Below are 24,823 nucleotides of genomic sequence, written 5' to 3'. Positions count from 1 at the left end.
GTATGACGCAGCCGAGGATCGAACCGCTGACCTTCAGCACTATGGGCATGACCACAGACGATCAGCTTTCCCAGTTAATTCAGTTTCTACACACAAAACACACAAATATGTATTTGGCAATAGTCAGGCTGTTTAAGTCACCAGCAACAATCCGAGCTGCCCAAGTATAATGACACACAATCTGCTGAGTCACACTTATAAACCTCTAGTTACTTCATCCTACTGTCATCTACCCTGCCTTCATTTTGTGGAATAACCTCTCAGTTCTATAGTAAGTCCCTCTGTCCTGGGGATCATCTAAAGAATTTCCTTTGCTAGAGGTGAGTCTATTTTGCACTTGATCACAATCGAAATGGGGAAATGTAAAATCAAATGCCAAATGTCTCCCCTAAATATTTCAGTGGATTGACCTTCCACTGATAAACTTGACTGTGGACGTAAGCCTGGGGAAGCAGGGAATGGGTCATGCCTTCGGCCCTCCCCAATTTCTCTCTTCTCCAGACTTACATTCTCAGTCAAGGCCTCGGAGTCAATCTTAGTCCTCTTCTTCATAACCATCCTTTACTACTGGGGACTTATTCTAGCAACATCACAGCGGCCTTCACACATTGTACACATGTTGGGAATCAAACCCAAGCATGGGTGTGTTTATCATCCAAAACTGGATCCCACAGGAGATATGGCTTGGATTAGATCAAGCGATATCTACACTGTAGATATCGCTGCAATGAAATTACATCACAATGCTTTGCAGACCATTGTGACATCACTGGTTACCATGACGTCACAATCAAATGATATCACTAATGGCTCTGCTACTGAAGCTGTTAGCAGTACTTTTTACACTGAAAACACGGCTAATTACTGTCTACAAAAATTGAAAAAGTTGGAAGAATGATGTTGGATGATAAATAAAATCTCACCCTCGTGTCTTTTGATATCAAATATATCAACACTCGTTGATAAAAGTGATAAAATCCTCGGCAAGCCTCGGAATTTTTCCACTTTTATCAACTCGTGTTGATATTTTTGATATCAAAAGACACTTGGGTGAGATTCTCTATTTAACCACAATGTTACGCCATCACCCCTGCTATCCTGGATTCCAATGCCTAGTTTCTTGGGCACCACACATGTCTTGTTGATGAGGATGACAAATTATTCCACCAGAAGCATACAGTATATGTGAATCTCCACATTTTGTGTATAACATGTTTCGAACCTGTTTTCCAACAGGAAACTAAATGTCAAGAGTTGATTACAAAATGTTTGATATTGAGACTTCACAGTATTGTATATACCCACAGAACCCTGTAGGTACTTAACCTACCTGAGGCACAGGTAAGAATGGACTTCAGAGACCCAACACATGCGATCGATTTGTCTATCTGCCTATAGAAGTCAAGGATAGATCTGGTGTCGTAGGTACAAGCAGGCTGGCAGCTGGACTGGACGTTGTTGTCGATGCAGCAGGCTGACATGACGAAAGTTCACGTTGGTTAAAGATATAATTCAAGGAATTTATTACAATGTGATCATATCACTAGGAGTGTACTTCTGAAAAGATATTGGATGTGGCCCACATTTGAACACAAATGTCAGGTGAAAAAGTTTTATATCGCTTATAGCAAGAAAAAGTTTCAAATTGTCTTCCTAACAACAAAAAGTTTACATATTCTGTTTTTTTAAATCATTAACAGTAAATCAGGTCCTATCTTTTAATCATGACCATTTTATTAGACTGCTCATATTATTTAACGCTAAACAATTTCATACGATTTTCTACTTCTAACCTTTACACAATTCATAATAACTGACTGTAAAAATGCATTGTATTTTCATATTTTCATGATTTCTTCCAAAATTACAATGACAGGTTTAAATTTTGTGGAAGTTTGATTGGATGTTAAAAGAACCAGTTGATATTGTTACCAGAAAAATTGTGTATTGTTGCTACACTTGTATCAGGTGGCGGGATAACTGAAAGAAAAGCACAAAGTGAGTGAGAGCATGACCTCCTTACGGACACGTAATTAATACATGATAATTTTCTGAAAGAAAACAGGCAGGGCTAAGAAGTGTGAAAACAATTCAGCAGGCTGAAGGTTAAATAGTTTTTTTCTGTATTAATCACTAACTCATGTTTACAAAAAATGTATAAATGTAAGTACAAAAAGAGGCCTGAGGATAGTTGGAGATATGTCTACATACTGGTACAAGACACATGTTTCCTGATCTTACCTGAGTAAGTGAAGAAAACAACAGTCTCTGATGGGAGACTGCTGTCAGTTTCGCCAACAGTGATGATACGGGCCGCATATTCGGTGTTTGACTTAAGGTTGGTCAATTTCACCACCATCTGCATGACCTCCTCCTGGAAAGGGAGTGAGTGAGTGAGTAAGGAGCTTTTATGCCACTTTGAGCAATAACTAAATTAAGTACACTGCAATATCATAAGTAATAATAATTAATTTGTGTGTCATTTTTTCCATGCTGACTATCATGCCCAAAGGGCATTATCATACCTGTCAATGGATCAGTGTTCACTCGAATTTCATTCTCAGCTCCTTGGGGATCATAAAACACAAGCTGCCTGTGAGGCACTAGAAGGTTAACAGCCAAATTGCCAGGCACCCATTCACTGCTGGGTGAACAGAGGCATATTTCAAACAAAGTCACTTGCATGACCGAATGACCAAAGTCTCACTGAATGACCAAAGTCTCACCATATGACCAAAGTCTCACCATTTCACCACAGTCTCACCATACGACCAAAGTCTCACTATGTGACCAAAGTCTCACCAAATGACCAAAGTCTCATAGTGTGGCCAAAGTCTCACCATGTGACTAAAGTCTCGCCAAATGACCACATTCTCACCGAATGACCAAAGTCTCACAGTGTGACCAAAGTCTCATCATGTGACCAAAGTCTCATCATGTGACCAAAGTCTCACTGAATAACCAAAGTCTCACCGAGTGACCAAAGTCTCACCATGTGACCAAAGTCTCACCAAATTACCAAAAGTCTCACCGTATGACCAAAGTCCGCTTCAACTCCAAGTTCTTTCGTCTGGACGAGGTAATTCTTGACAATGGCCGACCCTAAAGGGGCAGACCACTCTATTTCAGCAGTGGAACTTGTCACAGACTTCAAAGCCACGAAGCGGGGAGCACTTGGCAAGTTACCTACAGCAAAATACATATTATGATTGGTATTTTGCTTCGTAGTCAATACTCGATGCATGCTGCTACGGATCAACTTGACCAAGTTTAATTGTTATGAGCTGTGCATTTCCCTGAATTCGCTGAAGGGATACGATGTAATTTTGATCTGCGGAAGACAAACATATTTTTATAACAAATGTAAGGATTATGTATGCGCTGTTGATGTGCTTTATAGACGGGGTATGTAAGTAAGCATGACTTTGAAGGCTTGTAAATGTGGAGTCGCTTTATAGGCAGCGATACACTGTACCTGACTTGGACTGTTGTTAATACTATCAACCAGTGGTTTACCTGGATCAGAGTTAATTACTATTTCTACTAAAAAGTAATTGTTCTTTCAAGGGATGAAAACAACATTCTGTCTTTTCACAATGCATATAATTTTGTCAACTCAATAACATCAACTGAGGAGGGGGATCATACTTACTGTATCCCTGCTGTACATTTATGTTGTGCATATGAGGGACACAATGGGTGTGGTTCCAGGAGAGGGGTGGGGGAGAGGGGTGGGGTTGAGGGGTGGGGTTGAGGGGTGGGGGACAGGGGTGGGGATGAGGAGTGAGGATGAGGGGTGGGGGTTAGGGGTGGGGATGAGGGATGGAGGACAGGGGTGGGGACAGGGGCGGGGCGAGGGGTGGAGGTACTTACTGTATCCCTGCTGTACACAGGCATTTATGATGTGCATATGAAGGACACAATGGGTGTGGTTCCAGGAGAGGGGTGGGGGTGACCCACTGCAGAGTCCAAGACACACATCTGGGACTTTGTTACTCATACAACACGGGGTGTGGTTACGTCCTCCTGAAACAGAAACAATGTAACACTCATTTTGTCTTGCAGTGAAATGTTACTTTGGTGAAGTTGGTTTCAGTTCTCAATGACCAAGTGCACAATTCTATGGTCCAATGAACCAATAGATAATGTGCTATGTCAGATAGAGAGGTCAATACATGTTATATCAGACCTTCCTGCTTAACAATAGATGACATCAGACCTACCTGCCAGACAATGGAAGATGACATCAGACCTACCTGCCAGACATTGGAAGATGACATCAGACCTACCTTCAAGACAAAGGATGATGACATCAGACCTACCTGCCAGACAATTGTAGATGACATCAGACCTACCTGCCAGACAATGGAAGATGACATCAGACCTACCTGCCAGACAATGGCAGATGACATCAGACCTACCTGCCAGACAATGGAAGATGACATCAAACCTTCCTGCCAGACATTGGAAGATGACATCAGACCTACCTGCCAGACATTGGAAGATGACATCAGACCTACCTGCCAGACAATGGAAGATGACATCAGACCTACCAGCAAGGCAATGGAAGATGGCATCAGACCTATCTGCCAGACAATGGAAGATGGCATCAGACCTACCTGCCAGACAATGGAAGATGGCATCAGACCTACCTGCCAGACATTGGAAGATGACATCAGACCTACCTGCCAGACAATGGAAGATGACATCAGACCTACCAGCAAGGCAATTGTAGATGGCATCAGACCTATCTGCCAGACAATGGAAGATGGCATCAGACCTACCTGCCAGACAATGGAAGATGGCATCAGACCTACCTGCCAGACAATGGAAGATGGCATCAGACCTACCTGCCAGACAATGGAAGATGACATCAGACCTACCTGCCAGACAATGGAAGATGACATCAGACCTACCTGCCAGACAATGGAAGATGACATCAGACCTACCTGCCAGACAATGGAAGATGTTGTCAAGCTGGGAGTAACACTGGGAGAGCGAGTCTGGGTTGAGCATGCGCCAGGTGGAAGACTGACAGAGTTTGACCTGACAGTACGTCGAGACACCACGATTCTGGCAACAGGCTGGAACAAAGCTACCCCATCAGTAACAACAACATGGATTTCATGCTATTTCAAAACAGTTGGTCAAAAGCGCCATTTTAATAAAAAAATTGTTGCAGGAATTTTTGCTATAACAGTGAATTCCCTGTGGTAGTGTCTTGATACAAGCTTGCTTATATAACAATCCAACGTGTGCAGGGACAGTTTACATGTCAGGTGTATGGCAATCCGCAGATTCTGGAGGTTATGAGATATTCCTACTGAAACCAGACTGCTATGAATATTCAGTTGTTCAGATATTGTAAATCTTTGACGTTATTATTTACATGATCAATGGCTGCTTTATTAATGCCATCCAGTGATCATTCTAAGTAAACAGCTGCAACTGTTTGTACATCCTACAGAGTCTAATTTCCAAGAAATATACTGTAATAATATTGTCCCTGTTAATTAATAAACCATAAAACCTAACACTTGTATATGGGCTGCATGCCTTGAACACTATAAACCACTTTGACTATATGCTTACCATTGATATCAGCCGACTGATTGGTGGTGGGTGTACCTGTCAACAGGGGACAAAATGGATGACATCAGTTCCTTTGATGAGGCGAGAATGTTTGTAGAGATATGATTTGTATTTTGCAAGTAATGTCACAACACAAGATCACTGCAATGAGATTGCATCATAATATTTTGCAGACCATTGTGATGTCATCGGTTACCATGACAGCACTCACGATAGACATCACTAATCTCTCTGAAACTGGTTAGCTGGGCTGGGACGGGTAACTCGGGTACTCGGGTCGGTGGGTAGTGAGAAGGACCCAGATACCCACAGGACTACCCGTACCCATGGTTTGTCATGTGATATTTTGTTTAATGACAAAAATGATCTAGAACTATATCTGTTACACTACAAGTCACTAATATTCGCATTTCTTTCTGACGATGCACCCATTCATTCTGACTTTCATATGTTCGAATAAAGTGAAAACTTCAATCAACTTCAGTGTATGCATGACCAGATCATGTTATACGTGTATCTAAATACATTTTGTCCAGGGCTACGGTCAAACTATTCCCAATCGGACATTTTGTACCTATCTGTTGAGATCTGCAGTGGTTATCAGGGTAGGGTCAGGTAATAGGGGGGTGGGTACCTGGGTAGTAAATTTGGACTCGTCCAAGCCCAATAACAATCATCACAAAAGGTTTACCATTACTAGACAAGCCTCAGAGTCTTCAACTGTTGTCGACTTATGTTGATATATTTGAATTGGGTGAGATTCTCTATGCATCAAAGGGCTCCACAACATACAACCATTCTTGAAGGCAGAGATACTCACATGCAGTGATCAGCACTATGTTTTTCTGAAATCTAGTTTTAACGGGGAGTGTAAAACGAACAAATAAATAAACTAACGTCTGCGGTATCATTAACAGTTTTACCAGTACAGACAGTAAGAATGACCGCCATCCTTCATAAGTGTCATGACATGAGACTCACCCATGCTGGTCGTGGTCACATGTCTCTCGGAGGGCTGACTGGACCCGTACTGACCAATGGCTGTCACATAGATCACATACTCCTTGTCCGCCTCCAGGCCCATCAGGGTGTACTGGGTGGCGTTAGCAGAAATCAACCCAGACTGAAATAACAACAATAATAACAATAGTGATAATCATCATGATGATGACAACAACAACACACTGAACCACCACGAAACATGCAAATTTCATAAATATGAAATGTAGTGTAGCCATATTGATATAATTTGATGTGTTATGTCTCCTAAAGATAACATTAGGTCATAACATACAAACAATGTGATTTGAGTTGAAATGTTTGGCACCAGGGCATGCTGTACAGGCCTGTTGAATGCATGACATTGGACCGGTGAAGATATGGGTAAGAATAAGTCTTCAGCAACCCATTCTTGCTGTAAGAGGCGCCTATATGCTTGTCGTAAGAGGCGACTAATAGGATAGAGTGGTCAGGCTCGCAGACTTCGATAATGCATGTCATTGTATCCCAAATGCGTGGCTCGATGTCAATGATTTCAATTACTGCCGTCATATAGCTGGAATATTGCTGAATGCTGTGTTAATCAACAAACAAACAAAAAACAAAGAGCATGACATTGCTTAGAAGTTGAAAGATGACAAAGTAGACACAATTTATGGATAACAACAGTATTAAAGAAGTATTAAAGAAGTTGTTATCCATAAATTGTGTCTACTTTGTCACATGGAGAAAGGTTTCAGCACCACAAACAACACCAAAGACTGGCCACATGGTGGATATCCTGGAGTGATCACATGTTGCCATGTAACATCTGCAGAACAGGTCCAAACTGCAGGCAAAACAGACCAATGGCAGCTATCAGGCCCATCAATGATGATAAAGTGTACCCCCATCTCGGAAAACATCATCAGTTGATCACGTAACATGAAATACCAGTCAACAAATCCAAACTGAAGTATGCAATTATCCTATTATCATAATATCTGGTTCTTAAAAAAAAAAAAAAAAAAAATTTAATTGTTATCTGGACTAATGTTTGCAATATATTTTATTCAATTATTCAAAATTTAATTCAATAATGATGATAATGTTTAAAAAAATTCGGCGAAATCGTATGTGAAGTGATCGGTGGTTCGCACAACTCCTGCTTACTTGCTAGTTGCACCTACTGCCGGCCAGGTCAGTTTGCTGTCCTCATAGTTATTGTAATGGTGAGGTGAGGTGAAATGGGGTTTAACGTCGCCTCCAAGATTATTGCACTTATATAGCGACATGTATGCACGTGTGTGTGTGTGTGGCTGCTTGTACTAGACCAGACTGATGCCGATTTATAGTGCTAGCTCACTGAGATACCATGCCACAGTTTAACATGAATACCCCACTCAGACACAGTATGCTGACTCCGAGCCAACCAGTCCTTGTTTTAGCCCCTTAATGCCGACAGGGTAACAACAAGTACCATCTTTTAACGTGCAGTTTAACATGAATACCCCACTAAGACACAGTATACTGACTCCGAGCTGACCAGTCCTTGTTTTAGCCCCTTAATGCTGAGCGCCAGACAGGGTAACAACAAGTACCATATTTTAACATGCAGTTTAACATGAATACCCCACTCAGACACATTATACTGACTCCGAGCTGACCAGTCCTTGTTTTAGCCCCTTAATGCTGAGCGCCAGACAGGGTAACAAGTACCATCTTTTAACGTCTTTTGGTATGACGCAGCCGGGGATCGAACTCCGGACCTTCCGCTCTCCGGGCGGACGCTCTACCACTAGACCACGGAGGCGGTCTAATTATTGTAATGATAAACAACCTGATTATGACCAAATTCATTTGCTGCCAAGTTCTGGATGAAACGAAGCAGATGGAAAGTATCTCTTAACAGACTACTTAACCTTCTACTTACTGACATATAAGCCTCTGACGACGTCAGCTTGTGGGACACCCTGTAGTTTGTCACAACAGAAGGGTTTTTAGTGGGAGGATGCCAGTTGACCAGAATGATGTTGATAGGAAGTGACAGCACAGAGACCTCTGTTGGTGAGCCAGGCAGCAAAACTAAGGGGAGAGAACACAGTCTGAATAACAGAAACTTAGTAACCATTCATTTAGTTTTCGCACATAGTGAGTGAAAGAATGAGAGTCAGGTTAGGACAGTTGAACATGGCTGAGGTTGTAAACACTCTATGGAGACAAGTGTCACCCATTGTGACTTCTGATAAAAACAGACTTGTCTACATTAAACTGATTATCCTTTTCTAAATGTTGTGTGTCATTTAGGGCTTATTAGGGTCGTTGGTCTGTGAAAACCTTACAACAACAAAAAAACAACCTAGCATTCATAATACATTCTGTCAAGTGCTAATCTCAAAATATGCATACAAAGATCACTGTCTGTGTGTTAGCACTAGCATAAAGCAAGGCATCTTGAGTTAATTAAAGTCATAACTGGAGTAATCTTGAAAATTATCTTAACATTTCAAAATATTCCATTGGCTAGTGTAGAGGCCATTTTGAATTTACGATGGATGGATGGAGATTTAATACTGCTTTCAGCAATATTCTCGCAATATCATCATAGGGAACACAAAGATAGGGGGGAGTTACCTCATTCACCATCGAGTGAGTGAGTGAATATTGCTTAACGCTGCATCAGCAATTTTGCAGCTATTCGCGGCGATCATTTACCATCGAGCTACCCTACTATACCGATATGGAGCACACAACCTATAGGCCTGACCTTGGCCTTCTTCAAAGCAAGAGATGATGTCTGTGGTCATGTTGAGGCACACCAGGTGGCTGACAGTGAGTTGAGGGGGGTTGTTCATGCAGAAGTCAGTGCAGATGTCAGGGATGAGGCGACGGTGACAGCAGCTGGCATGGTTCCGCGAATCTGAATAAAAAAAATAAATACAACTTGAGATGCATGTTTTGAAGGAGAAAGTAGCAAACAATAAGCAGATAAACCCCTTAATAATGTCTTTCTATGTCCGTCTGTGTAGACTAGTGGCTCTTACCCACACACTCTTGTGTGTCTGTTTGTTGTTTGTTTGTTTGTTGTTTAAAGCCACACTCGGCAATATTCCAGCTATATGGTGGCAGTCTGTAAATAATGGAGTCTGGACCACATAATCCAGTGATTGACATCATGAGCATCGATTCATGCAATTGGGATATGATGACATTCACTAACCAAGTCAGCGAACCTGACACCCGATCCTGTTAGTCGCCTCTTATGACAATCATAGTCACCTTTTACATCAAGCATGGGTCTGTTGTGTGTCTGACCTCCCGATCCAATCAGTCACCTCATATAGCCAGCATAGGTTGTTGTGGACCAACACAGGGACCTTCTTTATAAACCACCAATACACATTGGTCCTGGGAAACCCCCTCCTTAGTCAAATGAATACACCTCTTGGTGAATTTACCTTGATTAAATATATACTACTCAATGCACATTTACCAGATTATTTCATATTACTGAAGTCTATCAAGACATGACAGATTAACAACAGTAACATGAAAGAATCAGGTGTCCTTCAACTTCTTTTGAGTAGTATAGAATTAAGTTTTAAACAATTCCGGACTTCTGTGACAAGTCTATCACTTTTCAAAGCTCAATGAAGTACATTAGATCAGCAAATACAGCATCTTACCGGAGAAGCAGTGTAGCAGCTTGTTTAGGTCAAGGGGACACGCCTGGAGTGGGTTCAACGAGGCCTGACTGACAATGCCAGGTGTGCAGGCGGGCAGGCAGGACGCGGACACGTTCTGTTGGACACAACAATCTGTAACAGACAAAACACACGACTCCATTATCATGATCCTCATTCCTAACCTCATCATCATGTCTCACATGTGGGGTGCATCCAAGAAGTCAACGTCTGAGTGCGTGGGGGCGGTGGGATAGCCTAGTGGTTAAAGCGTTCGCTTGTCACGCCAAGACCTGGGTTTGATTCCCCACACGGGTACAATGTGTGAAGCCTATTTCTGGTGTGCCCAGCCGTGATATTGCTGGAATATTGCTAAATGCGGCTTAAAACCATACTGAGTGAGCGAGTGAGTGAGTGAGTGAGTGAGTGAGTGAGTGAGGCAACTCTTCAAAGCTAATTGTGGCACCTTAGACGACATTGGACAATGGAGCCAGACCTTGGTTTGATTTGTTGGTTAAAAGCGACTTCACCGCCAAGCAGATGCAAAGGTGATGCACAAAGTGCATAAGATGTGGAGCATTGCAACATACTCCAACATCCAGATCATGTGAATGTAAGTGAACACGTTTCGATAACACCACGGCCTGTTTATTCATAATGTGTGGAAACCATGTTTTTTCTTCATAATCCTAAATTATCCACTTTGTTCAACTTGTACAGGGGGCGGTGGGGTAGCCTAGTGGTCAAAGCATTCCCTCGTCACGCCGAAGACCCGGGTTCGATTCCCTACATGGGAACAATGTGTGAAGCCCAATTCTGGTGTCCCCCCGCCGTGATATTGTTGGTATATAGCTAAAAGTGGCCCCAAAAAACATACCCACCACTCAACGTGTACAGAAAGCACACACTTTAGAAATTTCCTTTTGTTACCTGTGAAGTTTGCTGGCTTTGGAGTGATTTTTGGCAGGTAAGGTGCACCTGTAAATGAGGCACACAAATGATTGATATAACCACAACATACTGTTGACCTGAACAATAAGGATATACTTTACTTGCACCATGGTTAGCAATAAATGTGTACAAATAACTCAAGTCTAATTTCACTTTGAGAAACACCCTGATCGGTCTCATTTCCACACTAATATATCCAGTGAAACAAAACTTTGAAACTTGAAAAATATATATTCCTTGTAAAACCCTGACAGAGCACCAATAATCACACATCTAACGGATAACACTTTACAAGAAACTACTGTGCCTAATTGCCTGAAGGAAAAATAGCATGAGAGTGACATAAATTTGATAAAAGAAAATAGTAACTGAAATTGTTCTGGGAGTCGTTGTACAAAACAACCCTAGCGCTACAGCTGTTGTAAGGCTATGTTAAAGTATCAGAGGAACGATATCCTTAGCGCTAAGATGGCCTTGTACAACGGCATGCAGGTGGATAAGATAATGGATAGTACAGCTCCTGGGATGCAACCTTACCTTGCACTCGAAGTGTCTGAATCACTGCCACCTTACTGGTTGTACCACTCACGTAACACCGATATTGGCCGGCGTCTGTTATCTTCAAATCTGTTATCTGGAGATTCAGCTGCCGAGTTGCTGAATTGTCTGTAAATATTAACACTCAGTTTCTGTTTTGTACTTACACCATTCAGAGGCTTTGTGTCTCTCATTGAAAAAGAAAACTGGATGAAGCTCTAATTCAAATATACGAACACTGGTACAGTTAGAGAAATATACGCAACTAAACCCTTTCAATAATCATGAGAAATCTTTGATAAAAGCAGAGTCCTTTTTATGAATCTGACTACAGTCAAGTCTCATTATTCCAACAATAGACACTAATGATGGGAACCAAAAAAATCAGTGCTATGTCGACCCATTAATCCGATGGTCTTGCACTCGGACTCCGACAAACGTAATTTGCAATGAATTAGTCTTGTTAATCCGACACAGAGATCAGCGTACTCCATGGTCAACTGCATGTGAGTACACAGAACTGTGTTTTGATGCCAGACGAGTCGGCTAGTAGCTGCATACTACAACAGCTGCAGAAATAAACTCGCTTTACAATGAATTGATGCTTTAAATACACAAAACAGGATTAATCACATGCCTAGATTACCTCAATCTCATTAAAATAAAATATAAGTTTTCGCTTAACTACTGAAAACATCCCATTTCAGGTCACATCAGATCGACATTTTGTGAACTTTGACTGACCAATGAAATGACTAGAAGGAAGTCAACATCAGCCACTAAGAAAGCACCTTTCTTGAGCTTTGCGGCACTAGTTTCAAACTGGTTACTTTCATTCCACACTACTCTTTCAAAAGTGTTTTGACCAGTCATACAGCCCATAACATTAGTTCGGAATATGCTGTGTTAAGTTTAAGAGGCTGTGTGATTAGATAACATATTCAGGTAACAATACATAACAATATAGATATTTTCTTTTTCTTATTTTATTACAATGAATATGTTTCATTATCTATCGTGTAGTGTAGTTGTAGTTGAAGGTATATCACAGATCACTATCAAACAGTGATGATACCAGGGGTTTGTGAAAGGTGAGTGTATCCTGTCCTACTGGCGGCACCCATCACAAACACATACAAAGGCAAGCCAATTGTCCACCTAAACAAACACAGAACCTTATGGTACGAGTTCTTTCGGTCACTGACGCCTCAAATGTGAAAGGTCCTACACATGTCTACCATAATGCATTGTCATGTGCTAAACAAGACTTACTACTCTACACAATCTTATTCTTAGGTTCATTATTTCCAACAAAGGTTCTCAGAATCTGTGCTCATCTTACCGATAGGAGATAAAAACCCGTATTTCCCTTGCATTGTCACCAGGACAGTTCTTCCTTGAGATATTTGAGTATTGTGTTCCACAAATAACCAGTTAATCTGAAATGAAATATTGCAAGATGTCATGTAACAAAATGTCTTGTAACAAAATGAGTGAGTGAGTGAGTGCGTGAGTTGGGTTTAACGCCGCTTTTAACAGTATTCCAGTTATATCACGGCGTGTCAGCTAAAAGTGGGAGGAATGCCCGAAGTGATGCAAGTCCCTAACATTTACCAATTTGGTGAAACCCACAAGCACAGGTATGGAGCTGACAAACCTAGAAACATAATTGGGGTGAACCTGTAACAAAATGAACATACATAGTAATGATACCCAGACAGTCCACAGTAGCAGCCTCAGTGGTGCTAGTACAGTTACTGAGTGAATAACACCATCAGTAATAGTACAGTTACACCTTGGCAGCCTGGTGTCCTAGCTACCAGGACAACCAGCGACCATTTCAATAGGATACGCAATGGTTTTTACCGTGTCCTATCAGGGTATGAAACTCCCAAAAATTTCAGCCAGGCCACAGGACTGGCTAGCTGAAATACTTGCCAGCCCTGACCAAAACCTGCCTGCCCACTATAATCTTATGTTTCTCAGGATAATTTAATTAAAACTTTAAATCGAATTGAAATCGATATTTAATATATCTTTTTAGAAACGATACCCGCACTATGGTGTAGAGTTAACATTTTGGGGAGCAATATACAATGCAGCATAGCACAACTGAGACCGGGAACCAGGTTTGTTGTGTAGGAAATTAATAGACCAATCAGCGTTCGCATCTCACGGCGGAGAAGGGAGTTTTCCAGTCGTGTATATTGCATGGCATTGGTCCACTATTTGCACGATATCGTGTATATAGACGGTCCGTTGTAGCATAACCGCATCGCTAAATTACACGTAGGTTGTCTAAAAGCTAACGGGGTTTCTTTTTGGTTACCTTTAATCATTCATCTTTACATGTGAGTTAATGCTTATCATCAGGAAATATTTAGAATATTATCACATATGAAATATAACCCGACCGTCGGGCAGGGGGATTTGAAAATCTGGCAGCCCGAGTTGAAATCAACCCGTCTCGGCGGTCGGGCAGGCAGGTATTTCGAACACTGGTCCTATACTCATAAAATTTTAAGAATGGAATGCAAAACATAATAGGCTATAATATGCACTGCAAGCGCACTTGGAGGCAAAAGAGTAAGGATATTAGAAAGATTGAAACGAGTTAAATTGAAACATGATTGTCTGTTTTATTTATTGGATATTTCTGTTTTGATAAGAAATTTGTCTTTACTCCATCACTCCATTTTTATTTGGCGGATGTTCATTCAGGAGTTATGCCGCCTGCGGAGAATTATGGGATGTGAGGGTCGAGCACATGTGCACGACCGCAAAACGCATGAACCACTGTGTAGTTCTTTGAAGAATACAGTTTACTGAATGGAGACAACAGCCTTGTTTATATGGCATGATGTCAGAAGCGGACTGTCAACGATAAGTATGGCAAACTTTTCTCCCACAACTTTAATTACACGAAGCCTGGCAGAATGGCCTCGCTGGCGACAGTGGTTTTCTCGATTTCGTATCGCCACGAAACTGAACAAGGAGTCTGAGGATGTCCAAACCTTGTAATTTGTGTATGCCATGGGTGAGGAACCAGACACAATTCTGACCTCTTTTACATGGTGAGATGATGAGGACAAGAATTACGATATTTGTCTTAAGAGTTTGATGCAATTTCATTCACGAACGTGCCAAATTCTATCAATGCAGAAACAGGGAGAATCTGCGGAGTATTTTAGGAATCAGCTGAACAGTGATTTCAGAGACAACAAAGAGGAGGCAGTCAGAGACAGAATAAGGAAGTGTCAGAGAAAATTCAGCTGAAACCTAAACTAACACTTGAAGATGCAAAACAAATGGCTAGACAGCTTGAATTGATTGAATCACAGTTTGAGGACTAGGACACCAGAGAGAAAGACTTGGAGGAGCTAAGAAGTCGCTCTAAGCCAACAAATCATACACAATAAGCATGGTTACAGCTGGCAGCTCGTTTCACTGAGGAGGCCCAACTAATGTAACTATATATACCGTATTCGACGTAATAAGCGCCCAGGGTGCTCTCAAAATTAGAAATAGGGGACTCTTATTAGAATATTATTTTGATGAAAAAAAACAGAGTTGAAAGATAAATTTTGTGGTTTATGCTGACAGCCTGAAGTGTTTATGTACGACAGATATATTTTTCCAGAATTTAATTGCCCATAATTAAGGGTGCATATAACACACGAGTGCGTATTATACGCGATTAAATAAGTCTTGTGTACATTGATCAATCGGAAGGGGTGCTAATTGGGATTGTTCACTAGCCAATATATTAGCAAATGACGCCGTGGGCGCTTATTATGTCAAATACGGTACTCTTAATAAAGTACATACCGTGGCTTCTCCCAAGTCTTGGACTTGACACTTCAGAATGGCAGTCCCTCCGACAGTTCCGGTCACGGTCCCTGGTGGAGTCAGCATGGTTGGAACCCCGGATACTGGGAACAGATGGTATCACATCAAAACATCATTTCCCTTCTCAGACTGCTTTCTACATTTCACCAATCAATACGCAGACTTTGTCATAATTCATGTAGATAAAACATTTCATATCATTGAACAGAGTGAATGTTATCGTATGTCGCGGTGAAAAGAACCCCAACTTGCAATCTACTAAAGCTTTTTGTGTTATGTGACATTTTCTGTTACCATAATTACCATGATAAGGTGAGTGAGTGAGTGAGTGAGTGAGGTTTTACTCCGCTTTCAGCAATTTTCCAGCAATATTGCAGCAGGGGACACCAGAAAACTGCTTCACACATTGTACACATGTGGGGAATCGAACCTGGATCTTCAGTGTGCTACCCCACCGCTCCTGCCATGATAAGGCATCTGAGTGCTTACAATATTGACAAGGAGGAGCTGTACTAAAACAATACACAAGTTGAATAGATCTCAGAGATCAAGCGGAAGTGAAGAAACATCAATGAAACTAAATCTTTTACTGTAATAATCACTAGGCATTTATCTACAGTGTTGGGGGATGTGGGGGTAGCCTTGTGGTTAAAGTGTTTGCTTATCATGTCAAGCCCTGTGTTCAATTCCCCACATATGTACAATGTGTGAGGTTTATTTCTAGTGTGCCCTGTCGTGATATGGAACATTGATAAATAAGGTGTAAAGCCACACACACTCACTCACTCACTCATTCACTCACTCTAAGCCCCATTTTCTGTAACATATGCAAGAAACTGCATCTGTCCTGTCCTTTTCTGCCTAAGTATGGGTCACTTGGAAGGACAACAGATTGGTGCAGGAGTTGGTCAGGTAGTGGTTATTGGAGCAAGGGGCTCAATACGGGGACACATGATGACTGAGGTAAACAATAACCCTGACAACAGCGCTACATGTCATCGGTGCTATTTCCATAAGATGAAATATCCTGTCAGCTACATAGATGTGGAACATTATCAAAATACAAATATACTTTATGGTATTAACTGCAAGAAGGGTTGTGACAATATCAGTCTGTTATATGTGTTTTGTTTTTTTTATTGTTTAATGCCGCACTCAGCAATATTACAGCTATATGACGGAGGTCTGTAAATTATCGAGTCTGCACCAGACAATCCAGTGATTGACATCATGAGCATCAATCCAAGCAATTGGGATACGATGACATGCATCAACCAAGTCAGCGAGCCTGACCACCTGATCCCGAGAGTCACCTCTTACGACAAACATAGTCGCCTTTTATGGCAAGCATGGTTTGCCAAAGACCTATTCTACCCTGGATCTTCACGGGTATTGTTACATGTGTATCAGGTTGACACTTTTGGGGTTAAGTTGAAGGTCTCTTAATATTCTGTGACTGCATCTGTGGTCTTGTGAATAGTGTCTGCCTAGAGAGCAGATGGTCAGTGGTCTAGTGAATAGTGTCTGCCTGGAGAGCAGAAGGTCAGTGGTCTAGTGAATAGTGTCTGCCTGGAGAGCAGACGGTCAGTGGTGTAGTGAATAGTGTCTGCCTGGAGAACAGATGGTCAGTGGTCTAGTGAATAGTGTCTGCCTGGAGAGCAGATGGTCAGTGGTCTAGTGAATAGTGTCTGCCTGGAGAGCAGAAGGTCAGTGATCTAGTGAATAGTGTCTGCCTAGAGAGCAGATGGTCAGTGGTCTAGTGAATAGTGTCTGCCTGGAGAGCAGAAGGTCAGTGGTCTAGTGAATAGTGTCTGCCTTGAGAGCAGATGGTCAGTGGTCTAGTGAATAGTGTCTGCCTGGAGAGCAGACGGTCAGTGGTCTAGTGAATAGTGTCTGCCTGGAGAACAGAAGGTCAGTGATCTTGTGAATAGTGTCTGCCTGGAGAACAGAAGGTCAGTGATCTAGTGAATAGTGGCTGCCTTGAGAGCAGAAGGTCAGTGGTCTAGTGAATAGTGTCTGCCTGGAGAGCAGATTGTCAGTGGTCTAGTGAATAGTGTCTGCCTGGAGAGCAGAAGGTCAGTGGTCTAGTGAATAGTGTCTGCCTGGAGAGCAGAAGGTCAGTGGTCTAGTGAATAGTGTCTGCCTGGAGAGCAGATTGTCAGTGGTCTAGTGAATAGTGTCTGCCTGGAGAGCAGCAGGTCAGTGGTCTAGTGAATAGTGTCTGCCTGGAGAGCAGACGGTCAGTGGTCTAGTGAATAGTGTCTGCCTGGAGAGCAGATGGTCAGTGGTCTAGTGAATAGTGTCTGCCTGGAGAGCAGACGGTCAGTGGTCTAGTGAATAGTGTCTGCCTGAAGAGCAGAAGGTCAGTGGCTCGATCCCCAAAAGGATGGTGAAAGATGGTGCTCGGCATTAGAGATATAAAACAAGGACATGTAGGCTCGGAGTCAGTACACTGCATCTAAGTGGAGTATATAAGCGATGTTGAACTCATTTCATCTAACCTATCGTGGTAAAGTCAATGTAAGAACTCAAGGGTGTTGTATTTCTCAGAATCCTAACTAAGGAGTTGTCAGAACATGAGATCTTATGATCTTATGATATTCATGACCTAACCTTGAATGCTTTGTTAGGTATCACAATAACTGAACAGAACATGGCTTGGCTTATCCGTGATCTGTAACAAGCAGTTGCTGTGACAAACAACATGCACAAGGGCCAACGTGGTAAAAATGAGTGGTTTTTTTTAATATCACAGCGAAGCAATATCCTAATTCAACCTTGGAAGTCACACAGTGCCAAGCACAGAAGAAAAAATGACTTGAAAAGAGTTGGCATACAGCCACTTATTTTGGTCCCATTTCTGTATTGGAAAACGGACGCATTCTGCAGTAGACATTCAACTATTTCAACAAGAACTTCCTGTGTCTCTTGCTTACATAATAATACAGATGTACTGGTGTTATTGTGAGTGAGTGAGTGAGTGAGTGAGTGAGTGAGTGAGGTTTTTACGCTGCTTTTAGCAATATTCCAGCAATATCACGGCGAGGGACAGCAGAAATGGGTTTAACACATTGTACCAATGTCGGGATTCGAACCCCGGGCTTCGGCATGTCACAAGCAATTGCTTTAACTACGAGGCTACCCGACCGCCCCGGTGTTATTAGGATATATCTTTATATACCGTCTCAGGATTATCAGGATTATGAAAGTGCACTGATAATTTTCAATCAATGATACAAACACTTTTGACCTTTGACAAGACATGGCACTGACATTTGATGTATACTACTCAAAAGACATAAAAGAACACTCAGTTATTTCATGTTACTATAGTTAATCTGTCATGGCATCAGGCGTTCTTTAACTTCGTGTGGAGTAGTACATTTCTGGTGTCCCCCGCCTTGATATTCAGTACTGCTAAAAGCGGAAAAAAACCAAACTGACTCACTCACGGCTGAGATACAATGATCAGAGCTCCATATAAAATTTACAAACTAAATCACCATAACTGAATGAATGCTGGTTGCTTGTGTACAAATAAGCATAAAGAAACTTGATAACTTAATAGTGTAACAAAACTGTACACAAATACCCAATGTAGCTTGTTCAGCCTGCATGCACAACAGATGTTTTCTCACTGACTGAATGCAGACGTAACCTATGTACATGAACCCTATGCAGTGAATAATGCATTGATGTGCAACCCGTGACTGAGTCTTACAAAACCCCACTAGACTAGACCATGTAGACCCAAGACACCAATGATATCTCAAACACCAAAGAAAACAATCAATCCCCTACGTAAATAGTGACATTTAAGTACACAATGGCTCAAAAATATAATCTGGAGCCCTGAATGATCATAATGCTATAACCATGATAACCATTTCAGAGCAGCGACCTTGACCGGAAGCTAGAGCTGTCACACAAAGGTTGGTGATGAAAATATTGACAGAAAGTCTAACCACAAGCCATTAAATATGTTCTACCTATGCATGACCTTCGTATTTGCTCCCCGCGAGGAGTTTAAAGTGTTCCCTATGCCCTGCAGAAGAAGCTGTGAGAGGGTATTCTCTTTAACGTCAGAAGAAGCTGTGAGAGGGTATTCTCTTTAACATAAGAAGAAGCTGTGAGAGGGTATTCTCTTTAACGTCAGAAGAAGAAAATTTTCAAACTCTTGAGGCCATGGTCAACATGGAGAAATCAAAGTCAATAATCAAAACTTGGCAAAAACATAACTCCACAACAGCCATTCAAACAAGTTTATTTTATTTTTTAAATGAAGACCATGGTCACAGGTAGATATTGTAAAGACTGTCTCCAGTGGCAGTCATATTGAAATGAACTGAGGTCTCACAGTAGGTGGGAACAAGAATTTCAACTTTCAGCTCCACTGGCTTCAGATAATTACTGACAACTATGCTGATCATCGATGATATAAATGCTGATCATCGATGATAGTAATGACAGAAGATGGATAACCAGGTCATGACCAAACCACACATGGGCTAGCTTGGTCCTTGTAAGCTAACCTCATAAACCACCTCAACCATCTGATCTACAACTGCCATTTGTAGAAAACAACAGAAGCTATAAACAATGATGGCAGCTTTATGTTTCCTGAACAACAAACATTACGCTGAGAAGATCCGCCTCAGATGTCCCATCATTTATCATTCTAAGACCATCCCAGACACACGAGTCATGGCAGAGCGTCACCATACACACGACATTCGGGGTCAACTCCGGGTCATGCAACCTGTACCGGGAGTTAGTTATGCTAAGATTCTATCATACTGAAACATTCCGTACAGGTAGTTATCATGATATTTCCACAGAGAGCCGGCCGTGTCCGGGTTTTTCATAACTTTGACACGTCATTATTTATTAACCAATCACAGCCTTGGTTGCACATTAGTTTCGTTACAAGGCTGGTTTGGCTTTGTAATGTACTGTCATCGATCGATAATGTGAGTAGGTCGGCGATCGGACCAATTTTCTCCCGAAAAACTTAAAATTTAACAACATTTATTTAGATTCTACATGTATAACATCCAGTCGTAAAATGATACAGACTACTTTGATTAATTTACACAAAATATTTTAATTTTTTTACGCATGCAGTTTGAATCATCGTCCACGATCAGTGTTACATAGATCTACATGTCCCATACCACTGTGAAATAATTGCGCCACTGTTCCATTCACTACCATCATTACGTAATGTGAACCTCAGCAAGGAATATCTGTACACCGCTCTTTCCTACACCATGGGGTCAGTTTCTTGGACCACGATGACAGCAGTATATCGAGGGATCACTGTAGTTTATACAATATGTAAATCATGATAATAGAAACTTCTTATTATTAATATTATCGCAAAGTCCAACCGTATTTTTAGAAATGTTCTCTTTTTTTACTATAATTAACAAAATATGATGAAGTTTTAATCTAAATCATGTATCCATGGTAAATGACAAGATTAAATCGGAATACAATTGTACATACTGGAATATCCCACAAAAATAGCTTTTTTAGCCCTATAGTATCTGAGAAGAAGGTGCACACAGACATGCAGATGAATGGGTGGGTGGGTTGGTGCGTTTTAGGTAGCTAGTCTCATGGGCGGATGCAGCATTTTTTAAAGAAGGGGTCCAAAATATCAAAATCCTCTCTCAGTCAATTTTACTGCCTACACCATACTACATTTGGTTTTCAAAAGGGTGTGTAAGTGGTGGTGGTGGTGGGGGGGGGAAAGAACCCCTGGACCCCCACCTTTTGATCCCCCTCCAGTATATGCAGGGCATACATACATGTATATGAAGGAAAGAAATTACAGCTGTCAAACCCCAACTTTTTGCCAGGTTGAGGAGTACTGCCTGAAACAAAGGCATGTAATGTTTTGGCCTAGTGTCCACCAAGGATATTGATTGTGTCACAGCAAAATGACCCAAATGTGTTCCTATTGACCCCTGTATGCAGGCATACTGGTAACAACAGTCCAGCCATAGCAGTGTCTTGTTGAGTGATTTATATGGGTCGTACAATCACCTGACAAGACCTACTGTACATGTTCAGACAGAAAGGAATTCTATGTGTGCATGACAGTAATTGGCTTGTGGAATGTAGCTGTATACTCTCACTAAAACTTACCTGAGGTAAGAACAGCTGCAATAATGCACGTCAATAAAGGAATTTCAACCATCCTGAGGGTCGCACTTATCATCATCCTGAAACAAACGTAACAACAATATAAACATGACAGCATAAAGATGTTTGATGTACAACATAAACATGATATAGTAAACATGTTCAATATACAACATAAATATGAAATAGTGAACATGTTCAATATACAAAATAAACATGATATAGTGAACATGTTCAATATACAAAATAAACATGATATAGTGAACATGTTCAATATACAACATAAACATGATATAGTAAACATGTTCAATATACAACATAAACATGAAATAGTGAACATGTTCAATATACAAAATAAACATGATATAGTGAACGTGTTCAATATACAACATAAACATGAAATGGTGAACATGTTCAATATACAACATAAACAATATATAGTGAACATGTTCAATATACAACATAAACATGATATAGTAAACATGTTCAATATACAACATAAACATGATAGAGTAAACATGTTCAATATACAACATAAACATGAAATAGTAAACATGTTCAGTATACAACATAAACATGAAATGGTGAACATGTTCAACATACAACATAAACAATATATAGTGAACATGTTCAATTTACAACATAAACATGATATAGTAAACATGTTCAATATACAACATAAACATGAAATAGTAAACATGTTCAATATAAAACATAAACATGAAATGGTGAACATGTTCAATATACAACATAAACATGATATAGTGAACATGTTCAATATACAACATAAACATGAAATAGTAAAGATGTTCAATATACAACATAAACAATATATAGTGAACATGTTCAATATACAACATAAAACAATATATAGTGAACATGTTCAATATACAACATAAACATGAAATGGTGAACATGTTCAATATACAACATAAACAATATATAGTGAACATGTTTAATATACAAAATAAACATGAAATGGTGAACATGTTCAATATACAACATAAACATGATATAGTAAACATGTTCAATATACAACATAAACATGAAATAGTAAAGATGTTCAATATACAACATAAACAATATATAATGAACATGTTCAATATACAACATAAAACAATATATAGTGAACATGTTCAATATATAACATAAACATGAAATGGTGAACATGTTCAATATACAACATAAACAATATATAGTGAACATGTTCAATATACAACATAAACATGAAATGGTGAACATGTTCAATATACAACATAAACAATATATAGTGAACATGTTCAATGTACAGCATAAACATGATATAGTAAACATGTTCAACATACAACATAAACATGATATAGTGAACATGGTCAATATACAACATAAACATGATATAGTGAACATGTTCAATGCTCTGTCTACATTGTCTACAGTTTGTATATTGTCTACAATGTGTCAACACTGTTTACCTCTGTCTACACTGTCTAGAATGTGTACATTGTCTACAATTGTTACCTTTGTCTACACTGTCTAGAATGTGTCCACAATGTTTACATTTGTCTTCACTGTCTAGAATGTGTTTACTGCCTACAATAGGTCCACAATGTATACACTTTGTCTACAATGTGTCTAATTTACTGCCCTTTTTATTTCCTCATGTCAATGCCACGTGTTTAATCATGTTTTTCATGCACATAATACTACTCATCATGCTCACACAGTAGACTCAATGGCAACTTTTCATCGTTAGACATTGATCCTAATGGCTCAAAATATACAACAAATACATACAAGTCTTATATTCAGAAATACATGCACAGCTCTTATCATTTAGTTCAATGAAACAATTGTTAAAATCAAACAATTACATTTGTGTAAAAGTACTATAAAATAAAAACTAAGAACTGAGGTTTAAAAAAACATAAAAAAGGCTCAAGAATGCAACCCTTGCCTTCACAATATCAAGAATAAATATCACCAGTTGTGTGGACAAATATGCATGGGATATCAGAATGTTCCTGTGTCCACGTGCTGCCTTATAAAACAAGTCTTGTTAACTGTCAACATGGTCAGATTAGTCATGCTGAGATTCACAACTTGCTCACAGATAGTTTGGGTGTTGTGGCAAAGACTTGTTGAGCAGCTATTATTAATTCCAAGACTTAAGAAAATGGTTTCAGTGACAAAGAATTTAGTTGTACACTTACTACAAAGATGACATTTCTTCTACATAGGCAGACATATTTAGTATTCTCCTGCATGCTACTTGTTATTCATTAACTGTTGTGGTTAATCTGCTGCCTACCACAACATGTCAGGTTATATATCGCTCATCACTTGGTTGTAGTCACTCCATATTGATAACGGTGTAAGAATTTATACAAAACGTTGCTAAATGCAAAAAAACAGAAGTTGTTGTCCATATAGTTGTATGGTCTCTTGTATAAGTTAACATCAGCCAGTACCCCAAATACCCTTGACCTAGCAAGGAACATGACCTGCAGATTTACATTCATATTGAAAGTATACAAGAGCCGCTTAAGAATAAGCCTAAAAATAGACTCACCATACTATGTACATGATGTACTGAAGTAAGTTTAAGTAAGTAGGTGTCCTCTCGTCATGCACTACTTGTGTTCCTCAGTGGAGAAAACCTTCATATAAATAATACTACCAGGAATCATGGAAATACTTGATACTTAGAGGTATCAAATCACAATAACCACCTCTGATAGAAACTTGGAAAATGATATTAATAGAAAAGTACTTCATTCTCAGTCATTGTCGATAGGTATTATTAAATAATATGAACAATTACAGGTTTACATAAAATGCAGATTTGTGGTAACTACAATATTCAAAGTGAATATATTTTCTGCAGAAAACAGCATAGAATAACAATAGATTGAGTGTGCATTTCAAGTTTTGGGGGCAACAGAGAGCTTGAAATTTGTTGTTTTTTGAAAGCCGACTGTGAGGTCACATTTTCTGTGTATTGAGTTTCAATTCTTTTTGTTTGTTTGTTTGTCAGTGAGCCTGACCACCTGATCCCATTAATCAACTCTTACGACAAGCATAGTCGCCTTTTACAGCAAGCATAG

At 40.2% G+C, this 24,823-nt stretch overlaps 1 protein-coding gene across 1 annotated transcript in view; it reads right to left on the bottom strand.

The window, feature by feature from the left end:
* Positions 1-24,823, bottom strand: part of LOC139469654 (Ig-like and fibronectin type-III domain-containing protein 2) — a 76,238-nt gene that overhangs the window by 30,853 nt on the left and 20,562 nt on the right. Inside the window, exons 2-17 of the mRNA XM_071251884.1 lie at positions 21,744-21,820; positions 15,570-15,673; positions 13,084-13,180; positions 11,742-11,870; positions 11,184-11,231; positions 10,257-10,388; positions 9,338-9,490; positions 8,504-8,655; positions 6,574-6,715; positions 5,593-5,628; positions 4,950-5,084; positions 3,874-4,026; positions 3,032-3,186; positions 2,242-2,374; positions 1,933-1,980; positions 1,331-1,474 (exon numbers count right to left, since the gene is read on the bottom strand). Coding sequence (XP_071107985.1) covers positions 1,331-1,474; positions 1,933-1,980; positions 2,242-2,374; positions 3,032-3,186; positions 3,874-4,026; positions 4,950-5,084; positions 5,593-5,628; positions 6,574-6,715; positions 8,504-8,655; positions 9,338-9,490; positions 10,257-10,388; positions 11,184-11,231; positions 11,742-11,870; positions 13,084-13,180; positions 15,570-15,673; positions 21,744-21,819 — 1,837 coding nt within the window. The 5' untranslated portion in view covers position 21,820. The remainder of the gene's footprint in view (positions 1-1,330; positions 1,475-1,932; positions 1,981-2,241; positions 2,375-3,031; positions 3,187-3,873; positions 4,027-4,949; positions 5,085-5,592; positions 5,629-6,573; positions 6,716-8,503; positions 8,656-9,337; positions 9,491-10,256; positions 10,389-11,183; positions 11,232-11,741; positions 11,871-13,083; positions 13,181-15,569; positions 15,674-21,743; positions 21,821-24,823) is intronic.

This window comes from Haliotis cracherodii, unplaced genomic scaffold, assembly GCF_022045235.1.
Source record: "Haliotis cracherodii isolate W230 unplaced genomic scaffold, xgHalCrac1.p SCAF_2, whole genome shotgun sequence".
Classification (NCBI taxonomy): Eukaryota; Metazoa; Mollusca; class Gastropoda; order Lepetellida; family Haliotidae; genus Haliotis; species Haliotis cracherodii.
This window is presented reverse-complemented; position numbering and strand designations above follow the sequence as displayed.